At 34.3% G+C, this 22,435-nt stretch overlaps 2 protein-coding genes across 2 annotated transcripts in view; one reads left to right on the top strand and one right to left on the bottom strand.

Annotated features, from left to right (window-relative positions):
- LOC125056868 (hydrocephalus-inducing protein-like) overlaps positions 1 to 16,444 on the top strand; it is a 56,865-nt gene extending 40,421 nt beyond the window's left edge. The window contains exons 50-65 of the mRNA XM_047660186.1: positions 99 to 320; positions 737 to 903; positions 1,292 to 1,479; positions 2,440 to 2,686; positions 4,105 to 4,285; positions 7,837 to 8,006; positions 8,396 to 8,528; positions 8,943 to 9,088; positions 9,537 to 9,672; positions 10,109 to 10,261; positions 10,838 to 11,005; positions 11,417 to 11,641; positions 13,483 to 13,704; positions 14,338 to 14,483; positions 15,129 to 15,309; positions 16,276 to 16,444. Coding sequence (XP_047516142.1) covers positions 99 to 320; positions 737 to 903; positions 1,292 to 1,479; positions 2,440 to 2,686; positions 4,105 to 4,285; positions 7,837 to 8,006; positions 8,396 to 8,528; positions 8,943 to 9,088; positions 9,537 to 9,672; positions 10,109 to 10,261; positions 10,838 to 11,005; positions 11,417 to 11,641; positions 13,483 to 13,704; positions 14,338 to 14,483; positions 15,129 to 15,309; positions 16,276 to 16,410 — 2,820 coding nt within the window. The 3' untranslated portion in view covers positions 16,411 to 16,444. The remainder of the gene's footprint in view (positions 1 to 98; positions 321 to 736; positions 904 to 1,291; positions 1,480 to 2,439; positions 2,687 to 4,104; positions 4,286 to 7,836; positions 8,007 to 8,395; positions 8,529 to 8,942; positions 9,089 to 9,536; positions 9,673 to 10,108; positions 10,262 to 10,837; positions 11,006 to 11,416; positions 11,642 to 13,482; positions 13,705 to 14,337; positions 14,484 to 15,128; positions 15,310 to 16,275) is intronic.
- Positions 16,445 to 18,185: 1,741 nt separating this feature from the next.
- Positions 18,186 to 22,348, bottom strand: LOC125056373 (nucleolar complex protein 2 homolog). Its single transcript, XM_047659412.1, has 6 exons — positions 22,148 to 22,348; positions 21,828 to 22,057; positions 21,281 to 21,467; positions 20,186 to 21,015; positions 19,237 to 19,452; positions 18,186 to 18,711 (listed from the first exon to the last, which is right to left on the bottom strand). The coding sequence occupies exons 1-6, from the start codon at positions 22,188 to 22,190 to the stop codon at positions 18,205 to 18,207; spliced, it is 2,013 nt and encodes a 670-aa protein (XP_047515368.1). The 5' UTR covers positions 22,191 to 22,348; the 3' UTR covers positions 18,186 to 18,204.
- Between the last annotated feature and the right edge of the window lie 87 nt (positions 22,349 to 22,435).

Here is a 22,435-nt window from a genome sequence, read left to right as displayed (position 1 = left end):
TATTCATAAAAATTTTGTTTAAATAATGTTTACGATTTTTGACATTTGCCGTTTGAAAAGGTTGTATCTGAATATTTACTGAGTGCAATCTGTTATAGACTGCCTCAACATACCAAAGGACAATACCGTTTACAATAAAAAACGACGGCTCCGCCACGTTTTTCTTCGAGTGGCAGTACACCTGTAGCGCAGTTAAGAAATATTTACAAGTGAGCGTTGAGCCTAACTCTGGACACGTGAAGCCGGGAGGAGAAGTCGACTGTACGGTGTACTTTACACTTAAACAAGTCCCGGTGCAAGCTTTTCCTATGACATTATCGGTAAGTTATATACTTTAATATTTCTTATACGAATTATTTTTGTGTTTAATTTTATAGTATATTAATTACGCTTTTAAGTTATATTTGTTATTTGGGGAAATAAAAACATTTAAAATACTGTAATGTATATTGGAAACATTTATAAACATACACGAAAGAAAAATGAAGAAATTTTTCAGCCGGGGTTCGAACCCACAACCTAAAGTTAAGATATGCACGCGCGGTCACTAACACAGCTGTAGATTACAAATAAGCGTAAGATCAAAAACGAGAGCATTAAGTGTGACTCCGATACGTCTAAAATGTGATTTTGACATACGACATAGTTCGCTGTAAGTTTTGTTTCTGAATCCCATTAAACATTGCGGCCCAAAAAATCGTCTCAAAGCAGGCAACGAAGTTAATATTTTTTATAGATTTCGGACGGACCAGAATACAGCATATTGCTTCATGCGGAAATATCAAAACCGACATACCACTTTTCATGTATGGACTTTGATTTTGGCAAGTGTATCGTAAACGCTCCGGATTCGACATACAAAAAGAATATAGCCTTCGAAAACGAGGATACATCACCTATAATGTAACTATATTGTAGTATTAAACTTAGGTGTCCTTTAAGAAGTTTCTTTTCAATATATTACTACCGCTAAGCTTCTTAGTAATTGTCAAATTAATATGTTACGCTTAAATCACCTAACCCAGATTTGATGGCAGTATCTCCATATACTGTTACAAAGTACTACATTATCGAAAAACACGTGAACGTTAAAACTTTTTACAACTACATAATGAAAACTTATTGACCAAAAACAGACTGCAAAACTATGTGCTTAACTGTACTCTGTGGAAAAGACCACAGACAAATGTCAAACTTAACACGCATTACTTTTTTTAATGTTTTGCCGCGGCGAATATTGCGTATTTAGATATATTTTAAATGTTAAAAAGAACTTTTGTAATCGTTTTAGTTTAGATTTGAATTTCTCGAACATACCGGAGCTTTTTGTATACTACCAAGAGGAGACACACATAGAACCTGGACGAAGAATGAAGATATCGATATTTTTCCGACCAAAGCAAGTTAAACTATACGAGTTCAAACTTCACTTTTGGGTAAACTCATTGTGCGAAGAAATCGTTACTATTAAAGGAGAAGGTATATACAGTAATTTTAAAAATATTTACCGACTTTAAATACCTGTTCATATTATTTACCTTAACCCTATATTATGCTTATCCCATACAAGGTATATCAAAAACTATTAAACCGATATTGATGGACTGTTTCAAAAGTTAAGTTGTAATATACCTGGAAAATATTTAAATCACAAATATTATTTCGATATGACCTTTACTCTCCGAGAAATTTGAGAATAAACATACATACACTTACGAAACTTAGCACACATGCTTGGAAGTCCATTAAGATCGTCATACTCAAACATTATTATCTGTATTTCAACAATTCATCCATAGAGGTCGTATAATATATATCGCCTTCATTTGTAGTCGGTTAATATAATTACCACTAAGCGCGGTAACACTTAGCGGTCGAAACAAAAATAAACAAACAAAAACACTTTACTCATTCAAGTTTATACATTATACATATTTTAGTATTATAACGCTTAGGTTATATACAGGGCGATGCTTCTAAGGCCAGGTCCACACGGCATTGTCCTGCACGTTTTTTTGCAGTATACGTCTCAACGAATAAATAGTGGCACATATTGTATTGTACATAGACCCATTTATACGGCGTTTGAACTGCAAAATATCGTACACCGTTTATACGTTCAAACGAATACTCAACGGACTTGTCAAGCAAATCGAATGAACTTTAACGTTAATTCGGTTTAGAGGGGCACATAATATAGCTCTGTCTCGTTCTCGCTCACTGTGACAACTGTGTGAAGATTGCGGCTATTCGTATTTTACACGAATGAAAATCTACCATGTGAACACCCGGGTGAAAGTACGTTAAAAAACGAATACAAAGAAAACGTGCAGGGGCAATGCCGTGTGAACCCAGTCTAAGGAATGAGATATTTAAAGTATCTTTGTATAATTTAATAACCCCTTATATCGAAGATAGAAATGATTTCCCATTTTTCAGGAGTTCCTCTCTTATATGATCTGTATGAGGGTTGCCAAAAAAGTTTTGACCTAGGAGCGGTGAAAGTAGGAGACAAAATCTTACGACAAATTGAAGTTATGAATCATAGCAAAGTGTCGATAGATGCCACTTTCATTTTTAAAGATATTTATGGTGTGACTGATGATGATACGAAGTCAGAGGGGACTAGCGTGTGTCTGAGTCCCAGTACCGTCTTACCTCCTAATGCCGAGGGAGAACTATCCAGGTTAAACTTTTAAAATTCCTTGTTATTTATTCCTAGGCTGACCTATGTTAGTTATTTCGACTATGTATTTGCGTGTGTCCCACGAGAATGTATGCCATGCCTACTGCTGATAGGAGGACAAATCTTTATTTTTCAAAATCAAAATCAAAATACGTTTATTCAATTTAGATGCTTCTTAGACCATGCTTATGAATGTAAACAACGTTTACAAAATTCACGAAATAGCAAGACTACGCCATCCGTTCGCAAAACTACCAGGAGGCCTTGTTCTGAGAAGAACGGGCAAGAAACTCAGCAAGTTTTGCCCTCCCTTTACATTACAATTATTCAAAGGAAAATGTCATAAACCACAACGTCATTAAAGTTACATAAGTAAAAAATAAATAAAAAATCTGTTCTGTGATTTACCACATTCACCATTACACACATATTCAATTTTAATTTTTATTATCACAATTAATTAACTATTTATTACTTAAGATGTCATGTGGAACATGGTGTAATGGTTGCAGCTCCTTACAAATATTGTGTAAAACAAAAAACTTGGCGATTAAAAAAAATGGCGGAGAGTTTATAGCCAGTTCTTCTCGTCCGTTCTACGCCCTTAATTTGAGGACTGGCAGTAAATGTAAAATTAGAAGCATTTGGCATTTAATTTGTATTTCTTTATTGACGTTCATAAGTGTACATTGTGTTATCTAAATGAATAAATGATTTTGTATTTGAATTTGAATATCTGATCTATAAATTAAAATAAATTTTTCTATTCAAAGAAAAGAAAGCAGAACTCCTCTGCTCTCTCTTTGCGTTTAACTCCACGCTCGATGACTAAGGGGCCTCACCGCTTACTCTTCCGCGCTGCGGGCTTACAATGCCAATAGGTCGATTCAAAACCTGGTTTGGCCTTTGAAAACTGGCAGTAAATGTAAATTTAGAAGGATAAATGACCTGCCCTGCGATTCTGTAACTCACTTTTCGAACTAACACAGCGGTTTTCGCATCGGCGGTCGCTCTCAAATCAGTCGTGAAGAAGTCATTTAATGATTTGGCATTCTGAAAAGGTGGGAGCTTGTAGTTTGTTTATCAAAATGCCAAATCATAAAATGACTGCTTCACGACTGATTTGAGAGCGACCGCCGATGCGAAAACCGCTGTGTGAGTTCGAAAAGTGAGTTACAGAATCGCAGGGCTGGCGTTGAAAATGAAAAAAAAAAATTAAGTTGATTTGATTAATGAAAAGAGAATTGTCCATTAAAATTTCATAATTAATTGGCGCTTGAAACATCATTAAACATTACAATCACGCTAGATTTAGACTAGTAAAATGCATATTAAATATAAAAATCTAAAATACTATATCTATTGTGTTTACATTATATTGAGTCAATAATGACAACAAAATTTCTTTTGTTTCACAGAGGAAAAATGTTGCAACAATTCAAAGATGAAAAAATAAAAGAGCAAATATCTATGGATGTTCAAAATGCCCTTAGTTCATTGAAAGTTATACCGAACAAGTGTACAATAAAGCCACACAGAAAAGTACCGATAAAAATTCAGTTCAAACCCATTGGAATGATTAGCAATCTTAACGTACAGGTAACGTTAGATATTTTATCGAATCTCATATAGAGCAAGATCCCAGGGCCGCCAGACGTCACGTATTTTCTGACGGATGAAATATGGACGATTGGGTAGTGTTAGTATGTACTATGATCGTATGCCTACCTGCTAGCTTGGTCAAACGGCCAATTTCCAGGTATCAGGTAATCAAGGTACACAAAAACATTACTTACTTCACGTAAATTCTCATGGCTGATTTTTATATATGTTTTCGAGTGTATAGTTAAAAATTAATTATCAATACTCCCAGACACTTTCCGTCGGCCATATTGCTTAACAGACGCTTTAAGGGTCTCAAAATAATTAGTCAACTTCACGTAAATTCTGACGCTCCATTTTTATATATGTACATCCGACAACTATTTTAAAACCTTTGACAAGAAGACAGACCGATCCAAGGGGCCAATCATCCCCTAAACTAAATTTTAATATCTCTATGAGTGGGAGAGCATTATCTACGCGCATGAGACTGAGTGAGACCGACTGCGCTGTTAAAGCCATGAAAATTACTTGAACAGATATTTTATAATTTTTAGAACTTTTGTTGACAAGTAAATTATAGCAACAAAAATAAGAAAAAATTGACACATAATAAATAATACTAAAGTTAGCCGACATTTTTTTTTTTTTTCAATTTATTAATTAGAACTTAACAATATTTTTTTAAAATACCACTTATATTTAAATAGCAGCAATTTTTTTAATTAATTATTTATTGGAAATTTGGAAACAAAGTGGAAAAATATTAATTCTTCAATATTTCTTAACAGTGGCTTTTAATCTTCATTTTCATCATCAACAAATATCAATCTTGAAATTGAATATCTAAATCGTGATCGTCATCATCAGCATTATCCTTATTTTCTTCCTCTGTAAAAAACAAGTTAAACAATGAAGGTCTGAAAAAACTAAAAAGATACAAATAATATGAGAAACGAAAATAATTTACCTGATTGTTCTTCCAGCGACTCACTGACAAAACCCGGTAATTGATCTCCATCGAACCAATGAAAATTATATTTACCATCTTGTAGTGTTCAGCCATTGTTTTCGGGGTTGAAAATATTTATCATCTTCATACTTGCATTGTTCCAAAGCTAGCCCGTCGAAACTGTTGCCAAAGCTCACTTTTACAAGGTGGTAAGTTACTGGCATCGAAGTTTCTTAAATTCTTTCGATTGAATTCTTCATTTATAGCAGATACCATGTATGTAAATGATAAACAACTGTAATCTGGCAGCATCTACATCAATTATTCCAGGAACGTTGTAAACATCACAGATAAATTTTTGTATTATGTTGAATACACGTTCTTCTTCATCTACATCACCAACAAAATCCAACGTACCAAAACGGTGAAATGCTTGTTGGTACTCTTCATGTTTCTTCAAAATATTAAACGGCTTTTGCTTGCCCTTTTTGAATAATAATAATTTTTCAAGTAATTTTCATGGCTTTAACAGCGCAGTCGGTCTCACTCAGTCTCATGCGCGTAGATAATGCTCTCCCACTCATAGAGATATTAAAATTTAGTTTAGGGGATGATTGGCCCCTTGGATCGGTCTGTCTTCTTGTGAAAGCTTTTAAAATAGTTGTGGGATGAACATATATAAAAATGGAGCGTCAGAATTTACGTGAAGTTGACTAATTATTTTGCGACCCTTAAAGCGTCTGTTAAGCAATATGGCCGACGGAAAGTGTCTGGGAGTATTGACAATTTATTTTTAACTATACACTCGACAACATATATAAAAATCAGCCATGAGAATTTACGTGAAGTAAGTAATGTTTTTGTGTACCTTGATTACCTGATACCTGGAAATTGGCCGTTTGACCAAGCTAGCAGGTAGGCATACGATCATAGTACATACTAACACTACCCAATCGTCCACATTTCATCCGTCAGAAAATACGTGACGTCTGGCGGCCCTGGGATCTTGGACCAATACAGTATTATTATAATAACATACTTTTAACATAGAGTATCGAAATCAAACATATTTATTGCAAACATTTTTATTTATTTATAAATTATGTTACAGATACTCATTTAAATATTTTATTATATTACTCATTTTAATATATAAAGCCAAATCTGTCAATGTACATGAATAAATAAAAAAAATACTTTTGTAAAAACGTCAATTAAACATTTTAACATTTCACAATTAAACAAACTACAACTTAATATTTTAGAGAAAATGGAAATTGTTTTTGTTGCTAAATAGAATCAAAATTCTCCCATTTCTGGTAAAGTGGAAAATGTCAACTTCACAAATTGTATTGTAGATAGCTAAAACCCGAAACATTTGCGAATTATGTAGATAATTCGTGTTCGTACGAGGCACATGGAACAATTGTGAATATCTTGTCGTATACGGTGTAGGGATTCTTAAAGAATTAAATTTAACAATTAACTTTTAACAATAAAGTCATTTGAAACAATAGTTTATTGCGATATATTAGGCTTGTATTGGTATACCCTATAGTCTATACCAACACTTTTAAAAGAGTTTACCAAGGAGTTTTTATTATTACTATAGTTGACAGTGACATATTCCAATCTTTACTAATCTATTTTGGGCAAATTTTGGCTCTTAACACGTTCACTGCGTAACAGGCCGATATCAGCCTGCCGCGGTATTTCCGCTGGTGCGTAACGATTATCTCAGGTGTTTGTAAAAATAAATTCGACAGGGACAAATATATATTTCCTCTTGCGGTCAAAATTGTAGGTTTTCCCCATCAAAACATAACGGCAGGCTTTTATCGACCTACCACGCACTGACGCTGCTTTGCATCCGCTGAGTGCGGCAGTGGGCCTATTTCAGCCCGCCCTCCCAACAGGCAGCTGGCGACCCGATACCGCACAGAGCGCGCGCCCGACCCGTTAGTGTTGTGCTATCTAACTGATCTAACATAGCGTTCGATATTATCAACGATGGCAAGCAATACAAGAAAAATACATATATTGGAAAATAGAGTAATTCGCCTTGCAGTTATTGACAGTGACAGTGAAGAAATATTTTCCACTAAGAAAAATAAAAAGTATTTCTGTTTCCAACACAGGCATACATAAGTAAATAAATACATTTTTCAGATCCTTTACGATAATTCTGTTTTATTTTCGATATTTCTCTGTCCCATCACTACTAAAAATATATTCTAGTGCGGTTCAGGTCGATATCGGCCTGCCGCTTTTCCTGCTTTATTTCTCATTTCCTGTTTGCCAGATCCCGGGACGAATCAAACCTAAGGAAGTTGGGTTCAAGGTCATTCTAACAATATAAAAAAAATGTATATATTATGTTTCCACAAAGTTATAGCAAGACCTGCCACGCACCGGCGGAAATATCATTGGGGGCGCATTTTGGCCCGCCGCCGCGCACCTGATGAAAAATCATTATTTTACTTGCCGCAGTGAACGTGTTAATGACATTTATTGATTATAAGTAATTAATATAATCAATCTATATAAGTGATAACATCTATTGATTTCTTATATCAATATATGTTATCACTTTCAGTTGAACATGAAAGTTTTTCACTTCGAGAGGCCGTTAGTGCGTTTGAGTGGCTGCGCAACCGGCATGAGTCTAAGCTTTAGTCAAAATTCTTTACAATTTGGTCGAGTTCGGAAACGGGGTTGCAAGATTCTTAAGGTTATGTTGCAGAATAAAGGTGATTTCGGTGCAAGGTAAGTTAAAGATAAGTGAAAAAAAAAAAATTTGAAATTTATAAACATAGAAATTAATTAATTCAGCAAATTCAAGTTTTCTTTTTACATTATCTGTATATTTTACAATAGACAATCAGGTATATCTATGGTGATAGTTTTTTGGTGGCGCCAGATTCTGGAGCTTAGCGTCGCTAAGGTTGACCATTATCATGGCTTTGTGCCATACGCCAAAGCTGTCTTGAATCTATATCTTACCCATAGACACTATCTACGACATGCGTCAGATAGAGAAGGCCCAATCTCCTACTAAAAACACTATCAATGATACATTCGAGCTAAGGGAAAGACTCCTTGGCGCTACTGAATTTTTTGATATGGTTTAATATTAGAGTGTTTTGAATTAAAAGGTTTTGGTGGCAGCCACTTAAATCGGATGAGTTTCAAATATCACCGAGCCAAGGAACAATCGCCGCACGCACGAATGTCACATTTACTATTACATTTCGTCCTGTGAAACATAATCCCTTTATTAAAGTATGGGTAAGTTGAGTAACAGGCGACTTAAAGTTCCAATGTTATTTCTTTTTAATACTCACTACATTGAAGAGGTAATCTTCCTTATAAATTTGGAACTAAATATAGCCTTTGTCAGACAATGCATCGTTCTAATGGTAAAAAATCTATGGGTTCATTACAACACAAGTACGAAACTTTTTAAAGAACCCGTTTTTCGAATCTTCAGACCTTGGATCGGCCAGATTTATCATTTACTCACATTTGGATGAAACTGCAAAAAGCATACTCTATATCCCGTTCACTTAAAATAAAAGGCGACTAATGAATGCGATGAACATAAAAGCTGGATTTACCATGATTTGTTTATAAAGAGAATCAAACTATAGAGTAAAGACTCTTTATAATAAAAAAACTAATTCTGATTAAAAAATAAAACAGGCCAGCTGCAATATCGAAAACTATCCGCCTCTCGAATTAGCACTGTACGCAACATGTGTGGATATAGGAAACATTCAGAACAAATCTTTGTATCTAGAATGTCCAGTGAGAGAAGTGCAAACCGAATATATTATAGTTACTAACCCGTAAGTATAGTTATAATATAATTGAATATAATTACAAAAAAATATTTAACATTATTATATTCTAAGAACTTTACTCATTTAATTTTCAACAATTAATTGCGAGATACTTGGTAATGTTGTTTGCCTGTTTTTTTTTCTAAATGTAAATACTCAGGTAGAATGGACTTCTCTGTATCGAATCTTTTAGAATATATTAATTAATATCTTGCGACGTAAACGAGTCAAGGCTCTACATTTTTCTCATTAAGTTTTCTTTGTTTTAAAAGCGTAGTGAATTCCTGAATCGTCAGAGTTTCGTCCCGTGAGTATAGCCAGACACAGGCACTCTCTTCAGATATTAATAAGAATAGCATTTAATCATTTAACTTAAATTTCTTCCATATAACATACCTTTGTCCCAGGAAACATAGACGATGTATTTTTTGTGACCTAAATATAATTTATTTAGTTCCGACGACATGTGGCTAGTGCTGTCGGAAATCTCTGGCGGGCCGTTTGAGACATTGAAAGAGTTTCAAGTGGAACCAAATTCCACCTTCGAAATACCTGTATACTTCAAACCAAAATCCATTGGCAAACATGAGGTTTTATGTTCTATAATTTAGTAGAATTTTTTTTTTAATTAGACCACCATTATTCTTAATGAATTAATCTAGCTATCCAAGTTCGCTACAGTTATTTGCGCATCGGTCGATTTAAAATTTGTTGTTGCAGTATTAAAAACTATAATTCAATTTGTTAGACTCACCGATTGTCATATATGGCCTTGGTCTTGTAGAAAACAAATCCATAACTGAGCGTTATTTAAGGCAGTTTTGTCGTGCACCACCACTATGTGGAACCAGCTGCCCACTGAAGTATTTCCGAACCAATTCGACTTAGGGTCCTTCAAGAGCGTAACAATTATTAAAAGGCCGGCAATGTGAGTTTTCATGGTATCACATAACATCAGATGAATCTCCTGCCTGTTTGCCCTGCTTTATAAAAAAGGTGTATATTGGTTGATTTAATTGTCAACAGAGTCAAGTTTTATATTCACCATTGGGTGAGAGTGCTCTCTTTGTGACATTAATTGGCGCTGCAATGCACCCTAATCCAAACGGAACGATTAATATCTCAGTGTCGGCAAAAGAATTTCATACTGAGGAACTGTTTGTTTATAACATTACCGAGGTATGCTTTCATCATGTTATGTGTATCTCTAGTTATAGTAAGTAACAGTAGTTCTAGTGTCAAATTGTGCATACTCGGCGTAATAAAGACCGTGGGACACTGGTTTAGTTACTTAGAATTTATATATAATCTAGACTCGTAAGAGAGTAAATGTGCTTTTTTTTATTTAATTCGTTAATAAATCTTTATTTATTAAATGTGTTTTTTGAGACCTCCGGCGGCAATTATAATTATTTTCAAAACAATTCAGAATAGTGACTACTAAATACTATATGTACTATTTTATATTAGACTTTGTAGGACTAAGATTGTAACATAGTATGTCAATGTTCTATTTTTCAAGATTAATATTATCAACCAACATTTTTAATATTAGTATTACCGTGTACATCACGTTATATATATCAACTTCATTTTGAGTACTTCAGTACTCAAATTCTTACAGTTTAACTTAATAAGATAAAGAGTAAATTTAAGAAAAAACTTTTGTAGATATAATCTGGAATTTTAATAGACACAGTGTTTGACAATCCGTCGTGTAAATCGATCAATATGAATGAAATTTTGTTTTCACAGTTTCCAGAAGAATACGTGGTATCCTCGGAAATTGTAAAAATAATACCGGACAAATTCGAAGGGCATTATGAAATTAAACATCCCGATACAATTAAAGTCTGGGGAGAAGCGGCCGCTACTTGTCGGTGGACGATAGTTTGTTACGAGGAGTGCGAGATACAGGTCAAGGTAAACATTCTGAGAATACCCACATCATTTGTAGACAATAAAAAGCATTTACACCTTACTTTTAATTGAAACAAAACAACGCATGTTTGAGTCCATCTTTATGTTTTAAACAAGTTGTGCCTGTTTTCATTCAAGTTAATTTTGTCATAACGTGGTTTTATATAGCCTATAGCCCTCTTTTTTTATAGAACCGTGGGCAAACGAGTCGAGAGTAATACCGGCTCTTCGCCCATGGACACTCTCAATGCCAAAGGGGCTCGCGAGTGTGTTGCCGGCCTTTTAAGAATTGGGAGGATTCTTTATAAAGGAACTATCCAATTCAAAAGTATTCTATAAGAAAAATTAGCGTGATTAACCAAAACTCTTCAAATGCATATTATCGTATAGATTAAATAAGAGCACTGTTTTTAGGTAATCTTCGTAAACGTGACGACACGCGAATACCAATTCTACAATATTATAGTAACCGTAAACCCTAGTAAAATCGTGGATACTCTCACTTTTGTATCCCGCGCCCGGGAGTCAGTTCAAATGGAGATTTCAGTGAAGAACCCATTGTCTACGGACGCAGAGTTTCAGATACGATCTGATAAAATAAACTGCTCTGACAAATTGATTGTGCCCAAAAATTCTTCGGTATGGAATTTTATATTAAATAGAAATAGACAGTCCTGCCTTGCGATTCTGTAACTCACTTTTCGAACTCGCACAGGGGTTTTCACAGCGGCGGTCGCGCTCAAATCAGTAGTAAAGCCGTCATTTTACGATTTGGCATTCTGATAAGGAGGGAGCTTGTAGTTTATTGTTTAAAAGTGAGTTACAAAATCGCAAGGCTGTGTAGCTACAGACAGCCCTTTCGTTTTATATGCAAATAGCTGATCAGCTTTATATACAAATTATAACTTGTTGTTTCTCACATTAACCCTACGAGGATGTTACTCTACATAGAAAGATAAATTTATCATTCGTACATTCAAACCCCGACCAGGTTTGAATGTCCGAGCTTAGTTAAAGTTAAATCTATTCTGAAAAAGTTCCCTAAGAAAACGTTTAGTTATTACCATAAGTATTTACGTCCAATAATAAAAACCAACATTTGCTGCTACAAATATTGTATAATAGTATAAGATCCCGCTATACAACGACCTTCACCGAGATGCTTATTTAATGAAACGTATTTTATATTTAATTTAATATGTCAATAAATATAATCCATATGGGTTGTCTAGCAAATTTCAGTCCAGAGTATGTTTAATTAATAATTTAAAAAAAATATTTTTTTAAACATTTCACCGGTATGATTATTAGATAAATTCTATACCAATCGAAAGTATGAAGCCCATAGAATATGCAAACTTTATGCTGCCCATTCTTTTCCGGTCTCAACTATCGGGTTGCCAGGTATAAACAGGTAAATCTGTACTAGCATCTCGGCAAATTTATAGGAAATTAAAGATAATTTTATTCTGAACACGGTGGTATAGGGTTGGCTGCGAATAATCAGTCCAGAATTGCGGTTGTCGAATTTTCAAAAGTAAAATATTGCTCCAAGTGAATGTGTGCGACTGAGAGGTCCCAACCGACCATCCCATGCGATAGAAGAGGACACAGCATAGCAGCTGTTTAAAGTCCGCCCACTTAAAGAAAGAGCGTGCGCATGCTATTTGGACTTGGAAAAGAAAAGGATAGCGATGGACTCGTATATACTATGCATCATTTTGGAGTAGTTTATTATTTAAATAGAGAAATAGTTATTTAATTTTTTTTTAATCAATTAATTATTTAGGTGTATATTTTTTATGTAACACTAAAGTATATATGTTAACGTAAAATTGTAAAAACCGTTAGATTGTAATCTATCTCGCGAGATTATAAACTGTCGAAAGACTGTCAACTCAACATATTGCTTTCTATTTAACGTATTATTATTCGGTAGATTGTAATCTATCGATATATATGAGGAGATAATCGATAAAAATACATTTTTTTAAAATTATTCAGAATCCGAGTCATTGATTACTCATCGTAGTCAAACTACGATCTTCAACTTCTGACGTTGGGACCTCTCAGTCGCACACATTTACTTGGAGCAATATTTTACTTTTGAAAATCGACAACCGCAATTCTGGACTGATTATTCGCAGCCAACCCTATACCACCGTGTTCAGAATAAAATTATCTTTAATTTCATATAAATTTCATTCAATAAACAGACCGTTGCAAAATGCTAGTACAGATTAACCTGTTTATACCTGGCAACCCGATAGTTGTGACCGGAAAAGAATGGGCAGCATTTTAAATTATTAATTAAACATACTCTGGACTGAAATTTGCTAGACAACCCATATGGATTATATTTATTGACATATTAAATTAAATATAAAATACGTTTCATTAAATAAGCATCTCGGTGAAGGTCGTTGTATAGCGGGATCTTAGACCATAACATTTTTCTAAGCAAATAATGTTTTTTGTAGACTGTTCTTTTGATGACGTACTCGCCTTTAGTAGTGGGAGAGTCAGAGGACTTTTTAGAAGTTACCAACAATTTAGTTGGTTCATATATTTATGGAGTCGTATTGAAATGTCTGCCTGCTAAGGAAAAGTGTTTGGAGTTTTCCACACCATTAGGCACTTCGATACCATTACGTTTGAGGGTACAAAATAAAACTGATGCGAAAACTGAATTTGTTGCAACGGTGGGTAATGTATACTAGCTAAATTAATTATTTTTTGGTAAATATATAATGAAAAGAATTGGTTAAGAAAAACTAATAAAATACTTTATTTTATCTTAGTTCTACGTCTCTACTTAAATTTACGGTCGTCACTCAAACTTAAATCTTCTTTCTAGAGCAGTCGAATATTTTTTTCTATTTTAACTCTAACATATTTGACAGAGCTTAAGTGGAGATTGAGACTTGGATATCTTTTAGAATACTGACCTTTTTTGGAGAAAATTTTCCATCAATAGCAATCATTGCTTTATTAAGTCCCTTTACCCATTAATAGGTGCGCAGATTTATTTCGGCGTTTCATTTATAGATCAGTTGTCAATCCGATACAGCTGAAAATGAATTATATTGTTTCACCGGGAATTGAACCCACCTTTACAATTCGCTAACAACTTAGTCACAGACCCATTAGTTACTAGCTAGATGACTCATGGACTTATGTAACATTTCGTTCACGCAAGTATTTAAATTCAAGGAATTTCGGTTAAATTTTCTGAAGAAAAAGTTTTTTTTTTCGACGGATATTTCAATGGCTAACGTGTTTGATGGGAAACAGACAGAAATATATACTGTAGTAATTAATTTGTATAAGTATAGGTGTCCCATCCATCAATATTGCTGGAGCGAGAGTATACATTGTCTGCGTTTGAGAAGGGAAAGTTCAAAGCTATCTTCGAACCGACGGAGATGGGCGTTCAACATTGTAAAGTGTCTTTCAATTCTGCCGTCGCTGGGGAATTCGTGTTAGTCTAACAAATCACTTTAAAAGTCTAAGGGTCTGTTTCACAATGTATGGATAAAGTACCGAATAGCTATGTAACACATAAATTATTTGGAAGATAAATTGTGCTATTTGACATTCATCGGACTCATAACTTATGATGGCCTTTATGTGACGAAAAGCGTTATCCGACAGTCGTGAAACGCAACAATTGTGTTTATCCTACCAATAAGTAATAAATAGCTAATTTGGAACTTATGTAGAACTTATCCGTACATTGTGAAACAGACCCTAAGTGACATTATTTTATTCATTTAATACACTTTGTTACATAAATATACGTCCATATACGTACTAATGAAATATAATTTTGTACTTCTGACTTTTTTCATGAAACGCTCTTGTCCTCTTGAAACAAGGCAACATTATATTTATTTCACACTTCGTTGCTTTAAAAATACAATCTAATGCGGTAATACCGTAGATAAAAGCATTTTTAAAATATTTTTTTATTAAATTTCTGGACCACTTGTATTTCTTTCTGGATCACCTGATATCGGCTTGCCGTTAACTTGTGGGGCACCTGTATTTCAATATAAATTAAAACATGCACATTTAATATTCAAAGTTAAGTCCGATACATTAATTCTCTTATATAATACAATAGGTTTAAGATAAAAGGAACCGCCACTACCCCTAAGCCTCAAGGCCCGTTTGAGATAAAGGCTGGCGGATTCGCGATGATCTCATTCAAGAATGTATTTCAAGACCATCGGATGTTCAAAATAAATGTCGATAGAGAAGACTTTTATGTTAAAACATTGTATGAACCTATAAAGTCTAAAAAGGTAAGAATAAAAAAAACATTTTATTTTATTGCGCCATCTATTGTGTCAAAAAGTTAATCTAAGCCATTCAGGGACGGATTTGGTGCTAAATTTTATTAGACAGTTTTGATATCTTCTATCTATCTATATATATATCTTCTATCTTCTATAATATATAATGAAAATGGTCTTCGTTTGAGGCTCAATCACGCCTAAACCACTGACCGACATGAATGACCGTATCGACATGAAACTACCACCATTCGATGCGAAATTTTTCCTAGATGGATTATGGCTATTTATTTATTAAATTCCAACGTTCCTTCATTTTTTTATTGCTGTTTTACTTTTATGAAAATTTATCCATACGGACTTCACCGCGGAAACATTCGCGGAGGCTTCCTAGAACCTCTAAACGTCAACATCTGTTAAAAACTCGATTTTCGAAATATTTCAATTTTCTTAGCGGGAAGTTAAAAAGAAGAATAATAAAAATATGAAAAAATAAATAAAATAATGAAACATAAAATTTATTTTAATTCGTCCAGCAAAGCGGGCGCGAAACGGCTAGTACATGTATAAATTAAGTATTCACTGATACATTTAAATCATTAGAACTGTTAAACTACTTATTACATTTTTTTTAATGGCTCTGGCACGATTTGTGCATTAGCCAGCGTCAAGTATAGGATTTTTTATATTTCGTGCTTGTCTTTAGAAATTCGACCGTGTCCTCCATGTACGGTTTAGGCACTCGCCCGGTACCGCACAACCCTGCCAGAGGCCGAGAACAAATTTAAATTAAATTAAAACTTGCCCTCGAACCGGGAATCGAACCCGGTACCCCCTCACCTAGCTGCCACTTAATAAGACCGCTAGGCTATGAGGCCCCTTACTTATTACATTTAGATTGACTCCACCAGACCAAAGACAATATTGTTTTAATATATTCTGTGCTCATATTTTTTTCTAATACACGCATTTCAGGATATAAAGTTTCCCGTATATTTGAATGAACATATTGTCTCTGGCGAATACCCAACCGGTTGTCTGACCATAGAGACGTATGAACCGGCCGATCCGAAGGTGCAGTGGACATTCTTCCTTCAAGGAGTCCCGTGATTTGATAATATTATTAAATATTTTTTATTGCAAATGTATTTTATTAACTCGAGTATCACGGAATTATTAGTAATAGAAGGCAGAGTTTTTAATCGCGTCACTCTCCATTATATTCCGTCACAATCATTTATACGTTATTCAATCTCATTTTACACACGACAGATAAAAATCAATTGGTATAATTTTGACGTAAGTAAACGGCAAGTATTTGTGTACCTTGTATGCTAAGTTAAGTTTCAACTCACTGTACACACAATATGTAGGGGCACCTCATCTTATACACAATTTGCATCATAAGTAGAAGTAACTTAATGACATTAAGTGAGGCAATGATAAATTGATAACCCCAGAATGCAGGAGGCAAACGAGTAGGCGGGTCACGTTGAATATAGTGTTACGCTATATTCTTGAAGGCCCCTAATGTAGGCCATACACACTACGGTCTACCGGAGAGGTCCACCTGTGCAGGTATGCCTGCGCAGGTAGACCGGAATGTGTGTGGGAATAGACCTGTGCAGGTTTTTGAACCTGCGCAGGCGACCGGCGCAAGATCGAAAATCGATTCTTTCGAGTAACACCGTACGGTGTACCTGTGCGTGTGTGCGTGTACTCCAGTCGCCTGCGCAGGTTGTTAAGATAGTAATCGGCAATGTATCTACATTTATTGTAGGAGTAACCATTCCAAGTAATTTAAGGTATGTTTTCTCGTCCATTCGAAGATAGTTTTTAAAATCTTCTGGTTCAAATTTCAATTCATTTAATAAATTAACATGACTATATGTTTTCCTTTACAATAACCAATGCTTACACCACTTTCTTCCCTTGTTTTTCGGATCATTTTTCTTCAAAATTAAAGCAAGACCTAGCAACGCCAGCGTGTCATCGTCCACATTCGATGCCATCACAAAGAGAACTGAAGACCGCTCCGATACACCGGAACGTCCCCATACACGCTACCATTGTTCGGTTGACCTGCGCAGGCATACCTGCACAGATTACCTACCTACATAATGCCGGCCATACAAACTACGGTCTACCGGAGAGCTCTACCTGCGCAGGCATACCTGCGTAGGAATGTGTGTGGGAATAGACCGAACAATTCTACAGAGCACTTACCATGATGAATTCGGTAAAAGATGCCGAGGGAACTAACATTTTTACGCAAAGCCGATTGGACGATCTGCATAATACTTTTTTGTCTAGGACCCAACTTTGCCAAATCAATAGAATAATTTTTATTTTCTCCCATATAACATTTACAACAAACAATAAGATAACAGTTTAGAAGGCATTGGGAGACTGGTTTCCAAACTAGGCAAGAACCTGTGATATGGATAACCAGGCTTCCATTCCACAGCAAAGTCATATTGAGTGGTAACAAAAAGTACATACATATATGGGTAGGCAAACAAATTTAACGTTTTAATTAAAGAAAGGAAAACAAAACAGTCAACTAATTAGAAGTTAACAATGCTATATTACTGTGCAAGAGTAGAACCACTATGTTCACAACATAGATAACAAGCTGCGTAGTACGTGCGGAAAGATAAACGGCGTGGCTTATATGCGAAACTAATATTAATTTTATTTACTACGTCTATTTTTATTTATTCACAAAATTATATACGTTGATTTGTTCCATATATATAATGACGTAACAGTGTTGTCAACAATAAAAAAGCTAATTTAGCACTGTTGCGATCTCATATAGTCCTCTCTAAATACACTCTACTGATTAGTTTGCAAAAGGAGCTGTTGGAATAAAAAAAAGCGCATTCAGTGAATACTGATTTATTACCAGTCATTAACACTTAGATCTTGTACAACATCCCCTTTATCTTGTACGTTAACCGGCACATCCTTTGCCTTTTTCGGTTTTTTAACCTTTTTCTTTACATTTTTAGGTTTTGACGTTTCTTCCTCTATCTCAAGGTTTTCATCTTCACTATCCGAGGGGAAGAGAACAAGCGGACCTTTCGGTTCCGGTTTTTCCTCCGAATCGGGTATTTTTGGCCTCTTGATCATAGGCATCTCTCCTGCAATTTCATCATTCTTAGTCACTCTCTTCCTTTTCTGTATTTTGTTGATTTTGCTCCAGTTTTCGTAGAATGCGAGAAGGGGTGTCCCCTTCGCTTTAATGCTTGCTTCCCAGGCGGCAACCATTTTTCCTTCACTTAATGCAAAGCTAATTTTGGCTCGTTCCCGCTCGATAAATTTGGAGTTCTCTTCTATTTTTTCTAATAACTGTCTTATTTTCTTTGTATAATTTGCAACAGAACATGACTTGAGGAATTGTTTTATCTGGAATAAATGCAACACATTTTATATAATGAAATACGATATCTAAATAAAGGAAACGTTTGTAATGTTTAAAAGTTTTTCATGATATTTAAAGTTTGCACATAGGCCCTGCTTATTCCAACAAAAATAATAAAAATGCTCCAATTGGAGTATTTCCCTTTGGAAAATGGGTGTGATTTTTTATGTTTATATGCCCTTAGATCGTACCCTTATTAGAACTTGCTAAAGTCGACGTATACAAATAATACGTCGACAGCTCAATTGCATGGATTTATACACAAAATATGTAAAGTTTACATATTTTGTGTGTTTTAGAGGTTATCTATTTAACATATGTATTTTTCTAGAAAGTAAGAATTACCTATACAGGTATAATATTAGTATTATATATTTAATTAAATTTTACTGATTACTAAACAATTAATAACAGATAATATTATAATTTAGTCTGTTAACAAATTTTTTTTTTTAGAGAATGCGTGTTTGGTGCGGGTGTGTATTTGTGTGTGTGTAGCATAATTATACCTGTAATATAGCCAATAAAGTGATATCCGGAAAGGCAATACTGTGCGACTGGTTGGCCGTATATTCCAACAGAAGACCATACACTCTATCAATCGCTGAATCCTTGAAACCATTCTCTGCTAACTGAGACTTTGCCAAACGGAGAACGCAAGAAAAGTCCAGTGGCTTCATTGACACCTTTTTGTGTTTTTTGTTAAAGTCATACGAGGTTAACACCTGCAAACAATTTCGATTAAATGATAATAATTTAACAAAATTCTTTAATTACTTGTCAAAAATGACTTAGGCCTACATACAATATATTATATACTGAACAGAGTTCATATATTGGTATACCTTATTTAAACAAATGGAAAGTTTCATTAATAAATAATAAATAAAATAAATAAAAAATTGAACATTTGAATCTAATATGACATTTATTTTCTAAGAAGTTGGTGGACATACATACACTTAGCACTATAGTGGTTAGTCATCACACCCAAATATTATCCAATTCCAATAATATCACATACATGTCAAACTAATATATTTTTTTATGTCAGTTAAATAGTAAAATATAATGTAGTTATAGTTGGCAGTACAGTGTTTTTAAGGCATTTGCGACAATGATGTTGATTCAAATTCTAGGAAAGAAGTAATTTAAAAGCACTGGATATTAACAAACGTAATATACATCTAATATCTTAATTATTTTGGGAAAAATATACTTTTTCCCAAAAAAATAATACCAAAATAATATTGTAAGAAAAACCAAGTTCTTGGTTTAGTTATGTTTAAACCTGGGTCCTGGGTTTGAGTTTTGGGAGATCTTCTTTTGAAAGGCATGTAAGATTCAGTAAATTTTCCATAAACAGACAATAATTTGTAACTGTGATAGATAATAAAAAATAATATTAATAAAAGTACTAATTAAATTTGTTATTTTTATATGAATTAATACTCTTACCTCTGCTAGATAGGGTAGAATAGGAATGAAAGTATTAGTGTCTTTAGACACATTGATCAGAATCTCAGCACAGTGGAACCTCAATGGATAGTACTGATGAGTGGGTACCAATTTAATGGTATTTGTTATAACCATCACCAACGGGTACAATAATGACTGCAGTTGAGGCTTATTTGACGTAGCTCCTATTAAATCAGCCCACAAATGTAGTGAATTAATGAACTGCCAATTATAAACAGCTTGTCGATTCTCCACTTTCTGTACCACTATAGCGTTTCTCAAATGGATTGCCAATTGCCTGATGTAAAGGAAAACATATTGGTAGGACACATTCAGGTCCAATGCAAACATTTCCACGAGTGATCTCCTCATAAAATTGATTCCCGGCCATGTCGAGGGACTCACAAATTTTGAATTCTTCACATATGTCATGTACATCGCTTTTAAAACCAAATCCAGTAAAGATGTTTGTTGGTTCCTCGTAATTCTAAGTATACTCAAAAATGCTAGCACTCGGACTGTTTCTTCGCCAGTTGACCATAACGATATAAGCTTCTTCAAAGCCATTTTTGACACCCGTGTAAAGCAGGCAACAAAAACTGACATCTGATGCAGATGCTTTAACATAACTGTCAATATGTTCTCTGAGCTGACTCCGCCGAGGAGTTTGAGTAAATCCTTAAGATATGCCACTAAGGGCCCTTTCAGTTTCGAAAAGTTTTTGCATTTCTGAGGATCTTTTCCAGACTGTTCCATCCCTAAATAGCTTTTTAGGGCTGAAGGTAAATACAGCACACACATTTGAATAACAGCGTTGAAGACAGATGAACCTAAAATAAAATAAAAAAATTATTGCATACATTATCGCTGATACTTTGCTTATATAACTAGAAGTCTCAAATTCTTCATCGTTTTCTCAAATAGTTTTTTTTGAGGCGCTCATCAGATATAAGGCTAGAGTAAGTAAGTAAAATTGAATTAAAGTTCACTTTATGATTTTTATTGCATAATCCGTTCAGTAGTTAATACGTTGATCACTAAACAAAAAAAATATTGTAAATATTTGCATAAATATGAAAGGAAAAAATATACAACCTTCAACTTTAAACTCTCCAGTTGAGGTACCATCTACACTGGTTGCTCGTAACATTGCTGCATTAAACACTTTAATTACAGTCACAATTGTAGTTCTTTTTACTTTGCCTTCAGTTTGTAGTTTATTTTGCCATTGTGCAACCATTTTAAGTGTAACTTTACCTCGCGCAGATTTAGTAGTTTCATCCTGAAACACAATTAAGAGGATGAAATGTAGAAGATAAAATCCAATCACCACGATGTTAAGACAATATGTGATTAGCCCACTACTTGGTTTATTGAAATATATATCTAACTAGCAAACTTGGCGAACTCTGTTTCGCCACCAGATGGCTTCGTTTTATGTAACATTTCGTTTGGTGATCCCGCTTTTCTGTTGAATTTTTTCCTGAATTTTCTTTGCTATAAACCTCACGGAGCCCAAGACCTTTCCAACAAATACAAAACCGTGGAAATCGGTTCGTGCGTTCTGGAGTTATAGCGTCAGGAAGGAAAACCCGACTTATTTTTATATAGTAGATAAAAATGCAGAAAAGTTGGGAAATACCTCAAAATCACTTTCATCACTGTCCCCAGTAAGAGGTCCAGGTAAATGCACTTTTTCGTCATCATCCTCATCGCCTTTCTCTGAATCATCATCGCCCGACTCTACGTCAAAGTTTAGGAGATTTTCGTCATTTTCTTCAAGAAAGTTGTAAAAGTCTGGGTCTGTTTTCTTTAATTTATCCAGAGATTCTTTATGTTTTTCTGGGTTCAGCTCTTCTTCGGAATCAACATCTACAAATTAAAAATGTAATTGCATTTAGTTAGCATTGGACTGCATTTTTAAATATTAGTAGAAATAAGTAAGTATGGGAAGCACATAACCTGATTCATTTGTCGGCATCTCAACTTTTTTACTTTTCTTCATATTAATTTAAATTAAGAATATCTTAAGTCTGACACTGGATTTGATAACAAGTTTAATATAAAACGTAACTATTTCGTAAATAGCATTTAATTCATATTACTTTACACACAATCCCAAGTAGGAACTAGTAATTACAATGATAAGTGATAACCATGTGGTTTTGACATTGATAGTAGAGTCAAGAGTGTTGTAATTTGTCATTAATGTTTTATTTTTGATATATCCTCAATTACTTCAATTGTCAA

This window comes from Pieris napi, chromosome 15 (assembly GCF_905475465.1).
Source record: "Pieris napi chromosome 15, ilPieNapi1.2, whole genome shotgun sequence".
NCBI classification, from domain to species: Eukaryota; Metazoa; Arthropoda; class Insecta; order Lepidoptera; family Pieridae; genus Pieris; species Pieris napi.
The sequence above is the reverse complement of the archived record's forward strand: the minus strand, read 5'-3'. Positions and strand labels throughout refer to the sequence as shown.

Bases quoted from the DNA above. Each gene is read 5' to 3' on its own strand.
- LOC125056373 (XM_047659412.1), bottom strand. From the start codon at position 22,190: ATGAAGAAAAGTAAAAAAGTTGAGATGCCGACAAATGAATCAG. The intron at 21,468-21,827 runs GTATTTCCCAAC...ATTGTGTTTCAG, and splicing joins GTGATGAAAGTGATTTTGAG to GATGAAACTACTAAATCTGC. The intron at 21,016-21,280 runs GTTGTATATTTT...ATTTTATTTTAG, and splicing joins TGGAGAGTTTAAAGTTGAAG to GTTCATCTGTCTTCAACGCT.